Genomic DNA, 20,214 nt, shown 5'->3' on the forward strand with positions numbered 1-20,214 from the left:
AAGTACTGCAGAGAACCGGCAATTGTCAGAGCGGGGATCGGCAACGATCATCAGGGCACTGATGATCAGTGCCCTGATGATCGGTGCCCAGCAGTGCCACCCGCAAGCTCCGTCCACCTGTGCCCAGCAGTGCGCCCACTAGCTCCGCCCACCTGTGCCCAGCAGTGCCACCCACCTGTGCCCAGCAGTGCCACCCACCTGTGCCCAGCAGTGCCACCCACCTGTGCCCAGCAGTGCCACCCACCTGTGCCCAGCAGTGCCACCCACCTGTGCCCAGCAGTGCCACCCACCTGTGCCCAGCAGTGCCACTCACCAGTGCCACCCACCAGTCAGTGCCACCAGTCAGTGCCCAGGGGTTGTGCCAGTCAGTGCCCAGCAGTGATGCCAGTCAGTGCCATCTATCATACCCATCATCAGTGTCACCTATCAGTGCCGCCTATCAGTGCTGCATATTAGTGCCACCTATCCGTGACACCTCATTAGTGCTGTCTATCAGTGCCGCCTCATTACTACTGCCTATCAGTGCCCTTTAGTGCTGCCTATCAGTGCCGCCTATCAGTGCCCATCAGTGCTGCCTCATCAACGCACATCAGTGAAGGAGAAAAAATACCTGTTTGAAAAATTTTATAATAGAAACAAAGAAACTTTTTTTTTTTTTCAAATTTTTTGCACTTTTTGTATTTATAGCGCAAAAAGTAAAGTGCCCAGTGGCGATTAAATACCACCAAAAGAAAGCTCTATTTGTGAGAAAATAATGATCAAAATTTCATATGGGTACAATGTTGCATGACCGCGCAATTGTCAATCAAAGTGCGGCAGTGCTGAAAGCTTAAAATTGGCCTGGTAAGGAAGGGGGTATAAGTGCCTGGTAGGCAAGTGGTTAAAGTGATTGTAAACCCTCACCCTGCAAAGCAACCCATTTAGTTTAAGATAGGAATAAAAAGGTAAAACATTGTGTATAGATTAAAAAAAAAAAAAAACTTTTCCCCCCTTTTTTATAAGTGATCACAGTCCCTCTGTTTTCAGCTGCACAGAGGTGGGGGGGAAACAGCAGAAAACTGAGCTTCCCAGTGAAAAGCTGCGCAGAGGGTGTGTCAGGACAAGTCTGCTCATTGGAGGGGAGCAGGATGAGTTCCCAGAACAGGTAGAAAACAGACCACGCTGTCCTTTCATGCCTACTGCGGTCAGTTTTTTTTTTTTTTTTTTTTTTTTTTAACAGGTCAGCAAAGGGACTGGCAGGAACACCAGGTATTTCTCACAAAGTAAGGAATACAAAGAACAGTTTTTGTTTTCATACAAGTACATGGTACAGCAGGAATATCAGGAATTTGAAATGTTGGGTTTACGTATTCTTAAACTGATGAGTGGATCTTATACAAATTCAAGGACTTTGAATAATACCATATAAAAAATAGTAGTTTGTGGAACTGTAGCATTTATAACTAGATTTAGACAAAGTAAAAAAGTCAATGAAATGGAACTGAAATGGACTCCAATTACTGTACTTACATCGTCACTCTGCTGAGCTTCTTGCATTACAAACTCCCGAACCATGGAAGGACTAAATTCTACCAGATATGAAAATATATCTGTAGCGGCCGCTCTAACCTGTAAATCGTCCATACCCTAAAAGAACAGCAAATATGAAGGTTATATTCTGTTACTGAATACAAATGGTTTTAAAATTAAAATGCAAAAGCCTTCTGCTCAGGATAATTTTTAGATGAGCTTAAAGTATGTGTACATTTTGAAATGGTAACAGGTTCTGAAACAGTTCATTTTCAGAATAGGGGAGGGGGTTAAGTTAGCCATACACAAGATTTCACTTGTTCCGCACCCACAGGCTGAATGAGAGAAATCAAACAGAATCCTTCATCCACGGTAAAGGTGAAGGAAGCGCTCTTGCCAGCCACCCTGTTGATCCACATGGTGATCCATCATGGTGTCCTCTCCATGGGATGCAGCAGCCCGCTTTTGCAAGTCAACAGCCAGGTGACGCATGACGTCATTCCATCCATGGTCTGTGATGTCATTCTGCCGGGGGGGGGGGGGGGGAGCATGTGTAACACCGTGCCCCAGGAGTTCTCCCTTTATTAGTACCAGGCTGTCTGGTAGCGCTAAGGTTACCTTTGCTGGCTTGGCATTGACCATAGTTGGCTTTGAGTTTACAAAAAAAATAAATAAATACTGGGGTACTACTACTGGACTTATATATTCCATAAGCTCCCCATCTTCTTTTATACTTTTTTGATGTATATTACAGATACCTGTGTGCTCCCTGTATGTATGACTACTGGTAGATCCTTGTGGGTTCTAGTGTGCCCCCCCCCCCCCCCGTTGCCTTTTGGTGAATATCAGCCCCATCTAATAAGAATCTGCTATACTATAAATGCATCCATATTGAAATGTAAGCAAGCACCAATGGCCTGTTTTTGCACATATTCATATTATTTCTCTGTTTATACATTATTATTGTTTGGTTTTATCATATTGTAAATATACCCATACTCCTTTTCCTGAAGGATTGAAGGATATTTCTCTGAAATATGTTGGGATTTAGTTGGAGGGTGCACGCAGAGTGATTCCATCAGTCCATCTTGAGCACTGATTGGGTGCATTGCAACAGGATGGGTCATATTCATTTTTCTATCAAACTGTATGCTTACACTGATATTGTATAATCAGCCCTGCGGCTATTTTTATCTTATAAGAGATAAGCATTTTTCATATTTTTATGCTTTTACTGCATAATAAAAATTGGCATTTTGCCTTTTAGATACATTTTCTTCATGTGTGGTTCTGCATTAAGTCCCAGGGTTTTTTTTCCTGGTTGCATTTCTACTGCTGGCCATTGTATTCTGATAGCCAGCACCTGCGGCTGTAAGAATAGCCAAAGAGTGACAGCATTGGATGCATTCACTGTTGGGCCTGCAATTTTCCACCCAGCTCTTTGAAAAATCAACTTGTCAAGCCAGGTGGTGTCAACATTGCCACCCAAGGCTCAAATTGCTGCCTGATTGTCTTAATTTGAAATTTGGCAGAATTAGGGATTCTTTCAGCATTCCAAAAAGGCCTCATCCTCTTCATTTTTAAGACTAGTTTCAAGATAGGAGATAGCTTCGAAGATAGATAGCACATGTACATACAGTAAGATCTTCCAAAAAACTAATTAAGCAGCAATAATGGTAATGCTATAAAAGTATTCCCTATAACAAAGCAAATCTCTTGTTTAAGTCCACCTAAAGAATCAACAGGCATGCAAAGAATGAGGAGGTCATGCCAAGCATCACATTTAGGCTAGGGAATGGGCTGCTTTGCCCCCTGAAAAACACAAGAAAAAAAGGTCCTTGCGCCATTTTTGAAAACCTGGCCTGCACGGAGACAGTAAGTTCAATGCAGCTCCTAGTGCGGAAAGCCACGCTGTGATTTCAGTGCATGCGGGTGCCATTAGGATTAATTAATTTTTTTGTGGCATAAAAAGGGATATATATATATATATATATATATATATATATAAAAATTACATTACACTTTCTGCAATAAAACATCAAGTTTCTTCTTAAATTTAGGCCAAAATGTATCTCAATAGGTGTATACTGATTGGTTAGTGTCTAGAAACTAGGGATATACACACATACATACATACATATACACACACTAATTTTTTTTTTTTTTTTTTTTAATACTAGTAATGGCGGCGATCAGCAATATTGCAGTGAACAGTCTGACACTGACACTGTGGGAACCAGTGACACTACAGTGATCAATGCTAAAAGTATACACTGTCACTGTATTAATGACACTGGCTGGGAAGAGAATAAATATTTAGGGCAAAGGGTTAACTGTGTGCCTAGCCATTTGTTTTGTGTACACAGTGTGGTTTTCACTAGGCAATCTGCTAGATTTTATTCCATGCTTTGCAGGGAAAGAAAAGCTAGCAGATCGCCGGTGACCGAACACAGCTCAGCCTGGTTGACATAGCTGTGTTCTGTCACTCTCCTAGGCGATCAACGGGTGCTGCCGCTCATCCATGGGCTGGCACCTGCTGATTGGCTTCCGCTGTGTCCAATCACAGCAGAATCAGCACTCCAGCGGACCCTGTGCACCCCCTACAGCAGAATAGAAAGTTCGCCCTGTAGCAGTAAATCCGCTATAAGGTGGACGGCAAGTGGTTAAAAGAAGAATATTGTTACAAGTCTTACCATGACAATTTCTAAAGCTGGAAGTATTCCTAGGTTTGCCAATGTTTTGAAGAAAGCATCTCTATTTTGAGGCTGCAATGTCTGTGAAAATGCACAGAACTCTTTGAAGAAGTTGACCTTTGGAAGGAAAAGATAATGACTGTAAATATAAGAGAATTAGTTTTGCAACTACAGAAACACAAACTACACAACATTGTCCTTCATTGTACTGCAAAATGTGCGCTGGTCAAGGCCTTTCCTGCTTACCAACTCACGCCGCTTGTCATCATCGGTAGCTTCGTCAGTCAACTGTGCAAAGACTTCTGACAAAAACTTTTCATCTTCCTGTATAAAAAATAATGCAGTAGATTACTGGCAAGGATTACAGACAGGAGTTCAATAAAAGGTAAAGGAGTGCACCTACAAAATGCACCTTCTATAAAAATTATAAATGAGAAGGATTTCTGTATTATGCAACCTGCACAGAACACAGTGTTTCCATACTTGGGCTGGAATATTTCCCAGAACTGGCGTATAACTCAAGTAATCCCATTCTAACCTATCCTGTCAAAGTTCTGAAAATGTATTTTGTATTGCTGTCTTTTGGAATGAGAGTACATGCATCACTTTCAATAAGGTCGTCTTCTTCCTTCCAGCCTGTGCAGCGGGTATTGTTTTAATGTAGGGTGAATTAGACACAGCCCACCACAACCCAACAGAAAAATGGAAAGGACAATGGCCATAAGTATAGTTTGCAATAACTGTGCTGTGTGGTGGTTTAACCACTTCCCGCCTGTAGGACATAAAGACATCCTCGGGTTGAAGTGATTACACCGGGATGAAGTAAGCACCTGCAAGCATCATCCTGATATCAGATTATTCTGCCGGCAATTCCCTCTTCAGCAGAAGTGATTTGAGTGGCTGAAGAGAAACTCGATCACTTCTGCGGGCCACAAAAAGCCCCCCCCCCCCCAAATCGCCTTTCCAGGGCATCACTGCGATGACGGCACTAAACAGAGACCAGAACAGACGCTGTTCCTCCCTATGACCCCCAGAAATCCTCAGTTTCTGGTTTTGGTTCTTTGTTTACCTGGCCATTAACAGCCAGGAAAGCATCTGATCAGACCAATCTGTGCCTGATCAGCTGCAATGGAGGCCAGAGAAGAGAAATGGGGTCTAATAGACCCCAGATCTTTCCATAAAGAGGACCTGTCACAGGCCCATGCTTTCACAAGGGATGTTCATCTCTTGTGACAGCAACTGAACAAAAACAAAAAAAAAAAACCAAACATTAAAATAATAAAAAGGTTTCAAATAAACATTAAAATAAATTTAAAAAAATGTAAAGCACCCCCTGCCGCCGTGCTTATGTCTACCATTATATAGTTACATGCTTTCAATCTACTTTAGACCCACTATATTCCCTTTACAGGACAAAAAAAAAAGAAAAAAAATGGATGATTGCTCCTGATCAGAGATATTATGGAGAAAAGGCTCATGCTCAGTATTAGTAAAATTAAAGGCCTTAACTAAAACAAGTGGTGCTAAAACAGCTAGTATCCATTGTGTATGAGCAGTGCTTTGCATTGCAACACAAGGCACCATTTACAATTTTTTTGCAACCATATTGAAATGTCACAAAATGCCATTTCATATATTTCTATATACCAGAGCAGTGACTTCAGGTGAGCTGCAGTGTGTTGCAATAAAAAGCAGCAATTTTATACAGGGTACTGCAATCCACCTCAAGGCAGCATTGTTTACCGCGTTCCCTGGCATTGAGCCTACATTGAACTGTGCAGATCAACAAAGCTCGACTGAAGTAGGATTTTCTGCTATGGTTTTTATTTATTTCAGGTACTTCTATAGCGCCGTCAATTTACGCAGTGGTTTACATATATATTGTACATTCACATCAGTCCCTAACCCTCAAAAGGGTGTACAATCTAAGGTCCCTAACTCACATTCATACATACACACACTAGGGCCAATTTAGACAGGAGCCAATTAACCTACCAGCATGTCTTTGGAGTGTGGGAGGAAACCGCAGTACCCGAAGGAAACCCACACAGGCACAGGGAGAACATGCAAACATGCAGGTGGTGCCGTTGCTGGGATTCGAACCAACGGCCCTAGTACTCCCAGGCAGAAGTGCTAACCATTTAGCCACATGAGAACTATGGGTTATGTCAATCATCTACAAAATGTATCCAAAAGAGACAGATAAACAGCTTTCTACTTTACTGAACTATTTCTAGCTTGTAACCAGAAAAAAAAACGAAAAACAAAAAAAACCAAACCACAACCTTCCATCTAAGGCCCTCACACTTGATTTGGAATCACTGCCATTCTGCCTGCGATTCCAAACCGCACAAGCATGTGTTTGAATGCCATACATTCTTAATGGCACCACAAATACGGTGCAATTTTGCCATGACTGTTGCTCAACAGAATCGTGCAAAAAAAAAAAAACCAACACACAAAGCTTGTCACCCAAAAGATGCATGAGTTTCTTTTGCGCAACAAACATGCATAGGGCAGCCCATTCAAAACTATGCACACAAACGTTCGAGCGGGAACACAAGTCGTAGCTATGGGAGATGTGAACCGGACCTTAAAAGGCCAACTTCTTCCTTTAGCAACAAGTTACATCCATATTTAGGGTTTCAACATGCAACATGTAGCTAAGCAACCCCCCCCCCTTAAAGCAGGTCTTCCCCTCTGTCAGCATGCAATGTCATCACTGTGCAGAACAGCTGCCTGAATAGACAGCATGCCGACCATTGAGAGTGCAGTGCGCATGCACCGGTAACGTCACTGGCTGCTTCACATGTAAACATCTCCTACGTGATGAACATTTAGGAGGCATTTACTGTACCTACAGGTAAGCCTCATTATAAGCTTGCCTGTGGGTACAAAACAACAAAGGGAATTTGCTGCCATTTAAAGACTATGCTGACTGGCTCCTGAACAGACTCAGAGATGACATCATCCTACTTCACAGTACTCCATCCTGGGGAGATGTAACAGCGTATACACCTACACACCGTTTCCAAGCTGTTCTGTGAATGCTTCCTATGTGGAGCAGCCAGTTCTGGATGAAGCCGGCAGGCTTCTATTCATTTATAAAAAGGTCAGTGTTAAGTGAAGACATGGTAAAACAACTTGGTCTGTAGTTTTGCAAAGGGCCTTCTAAATTTCATTTCAAGATATCTCACGCAGATACCCCAGTTATATACAGCACCAGAACCTAAAACATTAAAGCAGCAAGCCCAGTTATTCTGCAATGAGAAATTGTAGCGATCTAAAGAGTGCAACAGCCAACAGTGTATATTAAAGCCCGGCCTTTTCAGACATGACTGGTTGCATCTAATAATCATCTCAGATGTTTACATTTTTGATTGAAGTTTAATTTTTTCAACAATATGGCCCTTTTCAGGCTGAGACACGAAGCACAGAAGATCACACATTTCTTCTGTACAGATTTCCTTTAAAAGCAGAAGCGCACTTAGTGCTTGGACTGGTCTAAGTGAACCTTGCCCAAGTTCAATTCTCCCCCCTCACGCGCTCAATTGCGTTCAAACTGACACCAATGCTGGGGGTGACTCCTGCGGCCCCCCCGACACCAATGCTGGGGGTGACTCCTGCGGCCCCCCCGACACCAATGCTGGGGGTGACTCCTGCGGCCCCCCCGACACCAATGCTGGGGGCGACTCCTGCGGCCCCCCCGACACCAATGCTGGGGGCGACTCCTGCGGCCCCCCCGACACCAATGCTGGGGGCGACTCCTGCGGCCCCCCCGACACCAATGCTGGGGGCGACTCCTGCGGCCCCCCCCGACACCAATGCTGGGGGCGACTCCTGCGGCCCCCCCCGACACCAATGCTGGGGGCGACTCCTGCGGCCCCCCCCGACACCAATGCTGGGGGCGACTCCTGCGGCCCCCCCCGACACCAATGCTGGGGGCGACTCCTGCGGCCCCCCCGACACCAATGCTGGGGGCGACTCCTGCGGCCCCCCCGACACCAATGCTGGGGGCGACTCCTGCGGCCCCCCCGACACCAATGCTGGGGGCGACTCCTGCGGCCCCCCCGACACCAATGCTGGGGGCGACTCCTGCGGCCCCCCCGACACCAATGCTGGGGGCGACTCCTGCGGCCCCCCCGACACCAATGCTGGGGGCGACTCCTGCGGCCCCCCCGACACCAATGCTGGGGGCGACTCCTGCGGCCCCCCCGACACCAATGCTGGGGGCGACTCCTGCGGCCCCCCCGACACCAATGCTGGGGGCGACTCCTGCGGCCCCCCCGACACCAATGCTGGGGGCGACTCCTGCGGCCCCCCCGACACCAATGCTGGGGGCGACTCCTGCGGCCCCCCCGACACCAATGCTGGGGGCGACTCCTGCGGCCCCCCCGACACCAATGCTGGGGGCGACTCCTGCGGCCCCCCCGACACCAATGCTGGGGGGGTGACTCCTGCGGCCCCCCCCGACACCAATGCTGGGGGGTGACTCCTGCGGCCCCCCCGACACCAATGCTGGGGGGTGACTCCTGCGGCCCCCCCGACACCAATGCTGGGGGGTGACTCCTGCGGCCCCCCCGACACCAATGCTGGGGGGTGACTCCTGCGGCCCCCCCGACACCAATGCTGGGGGGTGACTCCTGCGGCCCCCCCGACACCAATGCTGGGGGGTGACTCCTGCGGCCCCCCCGACACCAATGCTGGGGGGTGACTCCTGCGGCCCCCCCGACACCAATGCTGGGGGGTGACTCCTGCGGCCCCCCCGACACCAATGCTGGGGGGTGACTCCTGCGGCCCCCCCCGACACCAATGCTGGGGGGTGACTCCTGCGGCCCCCCCCGACACCAATGCTGGGGGGTGACTCCTGCGGCCCCCCCCGACACCAATGCTGGGGGGTGACTCCTGCGGCCCCCCCCGACACCAATGCTGGGGGGTGACTCCTGCGGCCCCCCCCGACACCAATGCTGGGGGGTGACTCCTGCGGCCCCCCCCGACACCAATGCTGGGGGGTGACTCCTGCGGCCCCCCCCGACACCAATGCTGGGGGGTGACTCCTGCGGCCCCCCCCCCGACACCAATGCTGGGGGGTGACTCCTGCGGCCCCCCCCCCGACACCAATGCTGGGGGGTGACTCCTGCGGCCCCCCCCCGACACCAATGCTGGGGGGTGACTCCTGCGGCCCCCCCCGACACCAATGCTGGGGGGTGACTCCTGCGGCCCCCCCCGACACCAATGCTGGGGGGTGACTCCTGCGGCCCCCCCCGACACCAATGCTGGGGGGTGACTCCTGCGGCCCCCCCCGACACCAATGCTGGGGGGTGACTCCTGCGGCCCCCCCCGACACCAATGCTGGGGGGTGACTCCTGCGGCCCCCCCCGACACCAATGCTGGGGGGTGACTCCTGCGGCCCCCCCCGACACCAATGCTGGGGGGTGACTCCTGCGGCCCCCCCCGACACCAATGCTGGGGGGTGACTCCTGCGGCCCCCCCGACACCAATGCTGGGGGGTGACTCCTGCGGCCCCCCCGACACCAATGCTGGGGGGTGACTCCTGCGGCCCCCCCGACACCAATGCTGGGGGGTGACTCCTGCGGCCCCCCCGACACCAATGCTGGGGGGTGACTCCTGCGGCCCCCCCCGACACCAATGCTGGGGGGTGACTCCTGCGGCCCCCCCCGACACCAATGCTGGGGGGTGACTCCTGCGGCCCCCCCCGACACCAATGCTGGGGGGTGACTCCTGCGGCCCCCCCCGACACCAATGCTGGGGGGTGACTCCTGCGGCCCCCCCCGACACCAATGCTGGGGGGTGACTCCTGCGGCCCCCCCCGACACCAATGCTGGGGGGTGACTCCTGCGGCCCCCCCCGACACCAATGCTGGGGGGTGACTCCTGCGGCCCCCGACACCAATGCTGGGGGGTGACTCCTGCGGCCCCCCCCCGACACCAATGCTGGGGGGGTGACTCCTGCGGCCCCCGACACCAATGCTGGGGGGTGACTCCTGCGGCCCCCGACACCAATGCTGGGGGGTGACTCCTGCGGCCCCCCCCCCCCCGACACCAATGCTGGGGGGTGACTCCTGCGGCCCCCCCCCCCCCGACACCAATGCTGGGGGGTGACTCCTGCGGCCCCCCCCGACACCAATGCTGGGGGGTGACTCCTGCGGCCCCCCCGACACCAATGCTGGGGGGTGACTCCTGCGGCCCCCCCCGACACCAATGCTGGGGGGTGACTCCTGCGGCCCCCCCCCGACACCAATGCTGGGGGGTGACTCCTGCGGCCCCCCCCGACACCAATGCTGGGGGGTGACTCCTGCGGGCCCCCCCCCGACACCAATGCTGGGGGGTGACTCCTGCGGCCCCCCCCCCGACACCAATGCTGGGGGGTGACTCCTGCGGCCCCCCCCCCGACACCAATGCTGGGGGGTGACTCCTGCGGCCCCCCCCGACACCAATGCTGGGGGGTGACTCCTGCGGCCCCCCCCGACACCAATGCTGGGGGGTGACTCCTGCGGCCCCCCCCGACACCAATGCTGGGGGGTGACTCCTGCGGCCCCCCCCCCCCGACACCAATGCTGGGGGGCGACTCCTGCGGCCCCCCCCGACACCAATGCTGGGGGGTGACTCCTGCGGCCCCCCCCGACACCAATGCTGGGGGGTGACTCCTGCGGCCCCCCCCGACACCAATGCTGGGGGGTGACTCCTGCGGCCCCCCCCGACACCAATGCTGGGGGGTGACTCCTGCGGCCCCCCGACACCAATGCTGGGGGGTGACTCCTGCGGCCCCTGACTCCTAAGCTTGGAACAGCCTAAATGTTGAAGGCCCTAAGAAATTAGGGGGGTGTGTGGACTAAATTCCACATATGGAAATGTGGAATTCCCTAGGAATATCAAATAGTGGTCCTGAAAGCACTGTCCCAAGCCCATAAATTTTAAAGCACTAAATGTTAAACCTTCCACTCTGTTGGAGTATAAACACCATCAAAATAGAAAAGTAGACACTCTATACTACCTGGGGAACACTTGGGAAATTAGACAAGACATGGAGTAAATTGCTTGATATTCTGGGTATAGCCACCTTTGACCTGGCGAGATCTTTATGGGTGAAGGGGTGACTCTGAACAGCGTATAAAATGTATTTATCATGCACAAAAAAAAATTTATTTTGGCAATGCATGCTACTAAGCACCACTCTCCCCCCCCCCCCCCAAAAAAAACCCCAAAACAAAAAACACCACACCTTGCAATGGTGCCTGTCTGTACTGCAAGGAATAAATATTCTAAGCCTAGGGGTAGAGAAATGGGCTGTAAAACATTATTCTCACCTTTTTGAGAAAAGTAACTCTAGATAGCAGACCCCACATACAATGTAACCTGTAATGGAAAACACTGCCGGGCTGTATGGGAGTGCGTGCAATGCACTTTCAGCACATCAAGTCTTCCAATCACTAGTCATCACAAGGCAGATCTGACATGAAAAAAAAAAAAAAAAACTGCTCCCATACCAAGATGGCTGCTTCTACATACAGACACAGTATGGAACAAGGCACGGTAAATCAGTAAAGAAGAATCAGCTGCAGGGAGACCACAGGAAACACTTGTAACTTTGCCTTGTGCTATTTTTTTTTTTGCCAGGTCCTCCAATGTGTCTCTGACTTTGCAGCCAAGGATCTCTGCAAGTTTATGTGGCAGTGGCTCACTAACAAGCAATAATATAACAAGTTCCGTTTTCCTGAACCTGACAAGCTTCCTTTAATGCAACACGCTGGTACAAATGCTGCAAGAAACCATTAGAACAGATTGTCTCTGGATAGTAAGCTAGAGAGAATGTTTACCGAGAATCTACGAGCTGTCATGACCTAATCAAATGGAGCTTGTAAACCACTTCAAAAATATGTTGCGTGTTTGACTTACAAGTTTCCAAATGAGCAGCTCTTCACCACTAGAGGAGAGAACAATTCATTGCTATGTTTTTTCCCCAAACACTGTTTCTAGAGCAGCGAAACTGAATCTTTTCACTGGATCACAGCGCTAAGATAATATAGGGTCTGCAAGTCAGGCAATGACAAATTCTGTCAGTGTATGGACAAACATATCTACATTTATCTGCAAGAAGCTTAGATACTAGTCCAGAAATTGAAAACAAAGTTTAATTATGCCTTTGTAAACAGATTTTGCATAGTACCTGCTCTGTGCAGTAGTTTTGCACAGAGCATCACTGATCCTCCTTCTCGGGCCCCCCGAAGCTGCTCCTGGTCCCTCCCTCCTGCCACATGCCCCCATAGAAAGCTCCTATGCGTGTCCATTCACACAGACGTAGCTCAGACCCGCCCCGCTCTCTCCTTGTTGGCTGTGACTGACAATAGCAGGAGCCAATGGTTCCCACTGCTGTCTGAGCCAAGAAGACGGAAGAGTCCTGGGAGAGACTCTGCTCTCATGCACATTACTGGATTGAGATGGGGCTCAGGTAAGTATTAGGTGGGTTGGGGAGATGCATCGTCTGCATGAAGGTAAAGAAACCTTGAGCCTCTACAACCACTTTAAATCATACCGCCACTCCTTATCTGTCCAACAATAGTAAACACCAGATAGGGAGCAGAGCTTCCAGCTACTCTACAATGACCATACTAGATGCTACACATCAACACGGCCACTTGTGGGTAATGATCATGCAGAACACTACTACTGCATCTCGTTTGGCTCGGCTGCAAATTACATTTAAAGGAACCCTATTATGCGGAGACAGCCATTTCTGATCTCTTCTTCTACAAATAGTATTTTCTTGGCTGTTATGCTGCCACTGTTTTCTCAATACAGTCACTGACTTAAAACAAGTACAGAAAGACTTTTGAAGTCATTGTACATACTTGTTCCAGGTGTGTGGCTAAAGTTGGGTATGCACGGACCAAAAGTTGTCCAGTTCAGCAGGAAATGGACGAATTTCGCATTGTGTTTACCCATCTGTTATTCAACATAAGCCGTTCTAAAGACTGGTTTCTGTCAAATGGTCCTGCTGGAAAACCAGCACTCAATCAGCACATTCAGCCAAAGACTGCAGCGCCAAACAATGTATTCAAATGGGGGGGTGGGAGCCCCCCACTGTTAGAATACAATAACGCATCGATTGTGTGGATGCAGGAATCTGAGTTTTTGTTCGTCCAGCCAGATTGTTGAATGAACAAAAATTACTCCCCCTGTATACCCAGCTTTAGTATTAATTAGGGATGCACCGAAATTTCAACCACCGACAAACGTCAGCCGAAAACAGCCCTAGGGGCATTTTGCCGATAGGAAAAATTTAGCCAATACAGGAGACTGTGTGTACTGCAGATGTGAGGGGAGGGCGGTGAAGAAAGGCAGGAGAGGAGCAGTGTATACATTGTCTAGCTGTCACTATATGCCAGTGCTGGCTTTTAACGGCAATTGCCTTTCTTTTTTTTCCACTATAGCTCAGAGTATCAGCTGTCACTTTAAAAGAAAAACTGTTTCTTTAAAGTTTCTTTCCCAAGCTAAAAGAAACAGTTTCATTAGCTCCAGGGAAAGTGACAGGTATGGTGAAGAAAAAAAAAAAAGAAGGGCAATTGCATTTAAAAATCGGCACTGACATATAGTGACAGCCAGTGAGGGAGCCTCTTTGTATACACTGCTCCTCTCCTGCCCCCTCCTTGCACACACTGCCCCCCTACAAAGAGGACCTGTCACTTATATGCTATCACATAGGGGACTATTGGTCCCCTATGTGATGGCACTAAAATAAGTTAAAAATAAAAATATACATGAAAGTAGAAAATACAAAAAGAAGTTTGGAGCCCCCCCACCCCCACATATGCAGACATTTCGGTTTTCGGCCACATGCATGCTGAATTTTTGGTATCGGTTTCGGCACCAGAATTTTCATTTTGGTGCACCACTAGTATTAATGTTTATCTAAAACTATCAATGTATTTCTCTTTTTGAAATTGTTACAGGTGGGCTGGATTTCAGTTAGCACCACATCCCATATAGTGAATAACCAATACACAAAAACAAAATGGAACTTTTTGATGTACTAAAATCATACAAAAAAAAACTTTATTACAATATTATCATATAAAAAAAAAAACAAAAAACATCACAGTGGTAGATGTAGAGGCTTAAAACCAACAAAGTGCTCTGTGGCTTAGAATTCACAGTGCAACAATTCCCACTCAGTTTTTGCTCTGGATCACAAACCTTCACATGAACATAGGAGGAGATATTGATAAACTTCTTTTACAACTTAAAACAAAATGGATATATACATTAGCTGCCCATAAATTTCCTGGACTTAATGAGTCCATTAGTTTTAGGCCCTTCTTATAGTAGATGGCCTTGATGCTGCTATTTTGCAATCAGTACGGATCTAACCCCTGAATGTTGTCTCAATTCAAGTAATTTATATTGGTGCAGTTCTATGCGATTTGTCATGGTTTAAGTACAGTTTATTATATTGTTATGATTAGTGGTTCTTATGGGTATACCTTAGGGCAGGAGTACTGAATTAAAATTCACTGGGGTCCGGTCAGTAAAATCTTCTTCCGGTGGAGGTCTGAGTGTCATGTTGGTGCTGACTCAGATCCTTTGCAGCATGGCCTCCCGTGCACATCACAGTTCCTCCTCCCCATTCCCCCCTTTTATATCACAGATCACCCCATCACAAACCTCCCCCCAATCACCGACTGCTCCATCACAGACCCCTTATCACAGATCCCCTCATCTTAGATCCCCCTTCATCACAGACTCCCCCCATGCATATTACAGATTGCTGTCCCTTTCATAATATCGCAGCACTCCCCCCTCCCCACACTGTCCTACCTTATTCACAGAAGACAGCAAGCACGGCAGGTCTGGACATATGGCGGGACTTTTCATGTTAAAAGGCAGGTAAATCATTGCTTGGACCACCCCACTGCCTAGCAACCAAATCACTAGCTTCCTAACATGAAAAGCCCCATCCTATGTCCAGACCTGCTGTGCTTCCCAGCTTAAGTGAACGAGGTAGGACAGTGTGGAGAGGGGGAGTGCCGAAATGTTATGAAAGGGAAGACCTGCTGCGCCTCCCCACACTCCCCTTCCTTGAGTATAATAGTGGCAGCGGCAGGCGGGCGAGTCGGCGAAGGGGGGGGGGGGAAGACATTCAGGCAACTATTTGGGGAGGCTGTGGTCCGGAAAGGCATGTTTCTGGGTTCGGATCTGGACCGCGGTCCACCATTTAGTGATGCCTGCATTAGGGGGTTGTTCGGTATTTTTACCAGGTGAGGGCGTCTTAGATGCCAAATTTGTATATAGGCACAAGTGTGATGAGATTTAAATGCCTCGAGACCATGTGCCTTACTTTAAATATAGTAATATACATATTGATGTTTTTTGCATCCATTTACTTTTTTCTTTTCCCCCCTCTCCCTCTTTTGTTTTGGGGGGAATGTTTGGGGAGTTCTTGGTGGCCACTGGGCGCCTGGAGCCACCATTCGGGCAGGGTGTTAATGTGTCCCTTCGTGAGGTGGCGCACTTTGTTGCGTCCTACTTGCCACAGGGTTTAATCTTTTTTGTCTGCTAGTTTGCCAACGAACCCCGTTTGGACTATGTGTTGGATGTTCCAAAATGACGCTGAAATGCTTCGGTGCATGACGTCACTGCGGGATCCATTTTGGGCGTCTGCACCTGGCCAGTGTCAACCTGCAGGGTGGAAGGGATATAAAAGCCAGCTGAGGCTGGCTCTATGGTTGATGCACTCATCTCTCAAGACCACCTTCCAGAACTATTTTCCTAATAGATGGTATGTAGTGGTTTTAAGTTTAATGCCGAATACTTTTTTTCCCCTTGCATGTATATATATATATATATATATATATATATATATATATATATATATATATATATATATATTTATTTATTAATTGTGGTGTTGATTATACCTTTTTTAATGAAATTTAAGGGTTTACATAGGTGTTGTCCTTCCCTGTATTCCTTGGGGTAACTAGTTGGCGATAAACCCATAGGCAAACTTACTCGCCTAAAACAATCCGGGGTTGTATCGCCAACTAGTTACCCCAAGGAATACAGGGAAGGACAACACCTATGTAAACCCTTAAATTGTTTTAGGCGAATAAGTTTGCCTATGGGTTTATTACTTTTTATTCTTTTTTGTGGTAGGTGTAGGGGTTGTTTTTGCCTATATATATATATATATATATATATATATATATATATATATGCGCATGCGTTTCCCCCCCCTCGGTTTGTTGTGCTTAGGTGTTGGTGTGTTGGCAGGGAGGACCGTATTGGTTGGCTGCAGCTTCCTTTCCCTTTTTTGGCTCATTTGGGACTCTCTTGGGGAAAAGAGAGTGGATGCTTGTTTGCTGTGCTTTAATGAAGATACACCTGGTAAGAACAGCCCTTGTAGGTTAACTCTATAAGAACCTATATCTAATAGGCAAAGTGATTAATATGCATGATTATTATGTATTGATGACATATATTATTTTTGTATTTTCATATTCTTGTCAAATTGGTTTACTGTTATACTTTTATTTTCTCCTAGTGACAATTATATGAAATTATCTGTAAATCTCCAGAAGCCAACAATTTGGCAAAACATGTTGAGTGGGAACTGTTGCATTGTGAATTCTAAGCCACATGAAGCACTAAATTGGTTTTAAGCCTCTACAACTAACAATGTGATGTAGTTTTTTTATATGATAATATTGTAATAAAGTTTTGTATGATTTTAGTACAACATCAAATGTTTGGAACTTTTTTTGAGCACCTTAAAAATCCATTTTTATTTTTCTATAATAATGCATTTCTCTAATTTACTCCCTCCATTTGGTTTGTAAATCTACCATTATGCTTCTCCTCCCCCCTTCCTCTGTAATATTTGGAATTTTATTTTTTCCCTGGGGAACCGGGTACCTAGGTTTGAGAGGTACCCACTCCTACTCGAGTCTAAAAATTTTGCGCTGCCAATCAAGGTACAATCTCCAGGGCCATCACAATCCTTTTACCTTCTCAACTTGGCAAGCCATTGTTTAGAAACAAGCATGTGTCAAAACCAAAAATGTATTTTTCCCGAATCCTATGACATGCAGGGGAGGTAGAATGGTTCCACGGGTTCTAATTTTTGAATGATCACAAACAACACATGTATAACTGGTTAAGTCACAGTAACCATGTAAATATGCTATAGCAAAAGGCTGTATTTCCAAAACTACAATGAGGTGAGGTTATGTAATCAGTTTAGAGCAGAGGCTGGATTTATGCTTTGAAGCCATATTAGTCATCACAAACACCTTCTCATTTTCTTTTATCAGCAAAATAAAGGGCTAAGAAAAAAAAAGAAAGTAGTCCTTATACAGATCTAGCAATCAAGGACATGTGAAAAATAGCTTTAGGATGAGTCTACTTACCTGCAACATGCTGACAATCTCCACTTTGTTAAAGAAAATGAAAGACGTAAGTGTAGACAGAAAATTGTCTTCAAATACAGATGGCGTGGGCAAAATGACATCTTGAATGTACTGTACCCTGTACGTTTGGTGAATCTTTTGCCTAAGTTCAGAGTCTGTTATGGGGATTACTTCTTTAAACTTCGCAGTTTTAGTCAAAAACTCCCTGTGTCTTTTTGGCTGAGCCAAGGCTGGGTCATACTCCAGGCACCCCACAACATCCATTATGCACTCGTCCGAAAACATCACCTCAAACAGAGTCGCTTTATTGAGAAATAATATTCCTCGAATAATCTCATATAAATGGTGCAATCCTTCTGTGTTATCCAAGTTTTCACAGGTTTGGAAAAGTTGCAACAACTTTTTAATGTAGCCCTCGTTCTCCAAGGCTAGTGCTAGCTTTTCCCTACGGATAGGTGATGACAGGACTGAGGTAACAAGGTCAGCAATCTCTTCAAGTTTACCAAGTTCACAATTGGGAAGATCAATCAAGTTGCTAGTTTCAGGCATCTCCTCAAAGCGTTCCTCTTCGGACTCATCAATGGGGTCTTGTGTGACTTCCACAGAAGGGTCTTTCCCCTGAACCTAGAAATCAAAATCAAAGACTGGTCAAGTCATATTAATCATACAGGTGTATACACTTGCCACTACCAGAGCCCAGCTCCCTGTGACTGCGGGTGGGGGCTCCTCTCCCTGAACATACCGTCACATTTTGGAAATGGCTCTGCCCGCAGAGCAGTATTATTCATTCACAGCAATCAGTGCATGAACTACAAGTCCTGTTTGCCTCCACGGTGCACGCATTAGTAGTTTCAGTGGACCACGACTGTGCTGATCAGCACGCTTGTAGTCCATTCACACTGCTTTCTGGCCATGTAGGCCCTCTGTTTGAAAGCTGTAGGAATTGTCAATGAACTACAAAAGCACTCACCAAGCCCTCCTGCAGTTCTTTGAGAACAAGCCATCTGCTGCGGTGTAAGACAAGACTTGTAGTGCATTCATTCACAAATCTCTGTAAAAGAAAGACATGGATGTGTGGGCAGAGTCCTGCACACCCATGCTGTTTTTAAATTGTGACAGTGGGCGCAGGGAGAAGATCCCCCACCCACTGCCACGGTCAGAAATTGGGGGTGCAGGCAGGTGCTGTATAGTAACATGTTACACCCCAAATATAGGTGTAACATGAAACATATTACTAAAGGTGAGCTTAGCTTTAAATAAGCCTTTTAGATCTATCAACAAATATGTAGTACAAGAGCCTACCTGGCTAGCTACTGAGTGGATTGTTTAGGCAGGGCTTTTACTGGATAATTTTTGTAGCTCTAAAAAGGAAAATGAATAGAGATTGCATTTTCTGACTGAAAAATCTCTGGTGAGCTTTAATGTCTAATAAAAGCAAATAAATGTTAGCATGGTCTGGTTTTCTGGTGTCTGAATCTCTGACAAGGTATTTCGGCATCTAAAATTAATGGTTTTAAATGTATATTTTTTATCATTCTGTAAAAAACAAATGCAGTGCAACAATGGCTCTTTCTGGTTCACAACTGGAAGCAGCAGAGTATTTACTAAACACTGTGCTGTCAGCCATTTGCTGTCACTGACAGATCAATGCCAGGGAGCCAGTATCACCCAGCTTGTACATGGTGGTTAATGCTGCTATGGCAACAAGGAACGCAAAACAAGTACAGTGGTATGTGTGTGTATATAAAAATATAACTGCCAGGCTGCTGCATGTCTATGGCTAGCCTTTCTTCATTCTGAATGACTTTATACAGTGATACATATCAGTGAAAGGAAAAACCAAAAAAAAAAAAAAAAAAAAAAAAACACCACAGCAATATTCACCTGACATATCTTTTCCCAGATTTCATCACAACCAGCCTTTTCTTGAAAACTGAGAGCCAAATCATAATTTTCTGCTTCAGACCAAACAATCAGCGTATCCTGAAAATAAACAGTTACATCAATCATTTAAAAAAAAAAAAAAAAAAAAAAAAAAAAAAAAGGTACACATTTTCTGTTATTTCAACCATTTAAGTTTTATTCTAGGGGTTTTGGTAAGACAGGCCTGACATCCATAACTGCACTATGTATAGCCAGCATTATGCTATTCACTTGGTCCACATGATAACCAGATTTAAATACACATTAAAGTTCTACTTAAAGTGTTACTAAACCCCGGACTCTGCATTCACTATATCTGGTTTTCCACAGTACACACAAGGAAATGCAATTATTTTAGTATATATAAACTAACTGCTAAATACCTTTTCTCACCAGCAGTTAAGAGTAGTTTTGTGACTTCAGCTAAGCACTGGTTAAACCTTGTAGGAGGATTTTTCTTTCTGCTCTAGGATGATGTGAAACCCCTTGACCCCGTCTGGACAGTGCAGATTGGCCCTGTGCTGATCACATGCACTCAAAAAAAAAAAAAAAAAAAAGAAAAAAAAAAACACAACCTCTCTAGAAATCCACACCAAACTGAGCTTGTGTATGTGACCACAGATTCAGTCTGTATCAGGTGGTCATTTCAACAAGAGGAGGGGC

At 46.8% G+C, this 20,214-nt stretch overlaps 1 protein-coding gene across 4 annotated transcripts in view; it reads right to left on the minus strand.

Annotated features, from left to right (window-relative positions):
- The window catches only part of PPP4R3B (protein phosphatase 4 regulatory subunit 3B), a 64,225-nt gene that overhangs the window by 25,357 nt on the left and 18,654 nt on the right, over window positions 1–20,214 (minus strand). For all 4 annotated transcript variants that reach the window (XM_089686541.1, XM_089686543.1, XM_089686542.1 and 1 more), the window contains exons 3-7: window positions 19,513–19,611; window positions 17,629–18,252; window positions 4,449–4,526; window positions 4,203–4,319; window positions 1,510–1,626 (exon numbers count right to left, since the gene is read on the minus strand). In XM_089686541.1, the coding sequence (XP_089542667.1) occupies window positions 1,510–1,626; window positions 4,203–4,319; window positions 4,449–4,526; window positions 17,629–18,252; window positions 19,513–19,611 (1,035 nt within the window). The remainder of the gene's footprint in view (window positions 1–1,509; window positions 1,627–4,202; window positions 4,320–4,448; window positions 4,527–17,628; window positions 18,253–19,512; window positions 19,612–20,214) is intronic.

The sequence above is a fragment of the Staurois parvus genome, unplaced genomic scaffold (genome assembly GCF_062004578.1).
Source record: "Staurois parvus isolate SC_StPar_1 unplaced genomic scaffold, SC_StPar_1.0 ptg000401l, whole genome shotgun sequence".
NCBI classification, from domain to species: domain Eukaryota; kingdom Metazoa; phylum Chordata; class Amphibia; order Anura; family Ranidae; genus Staurois; species Staurois parvus.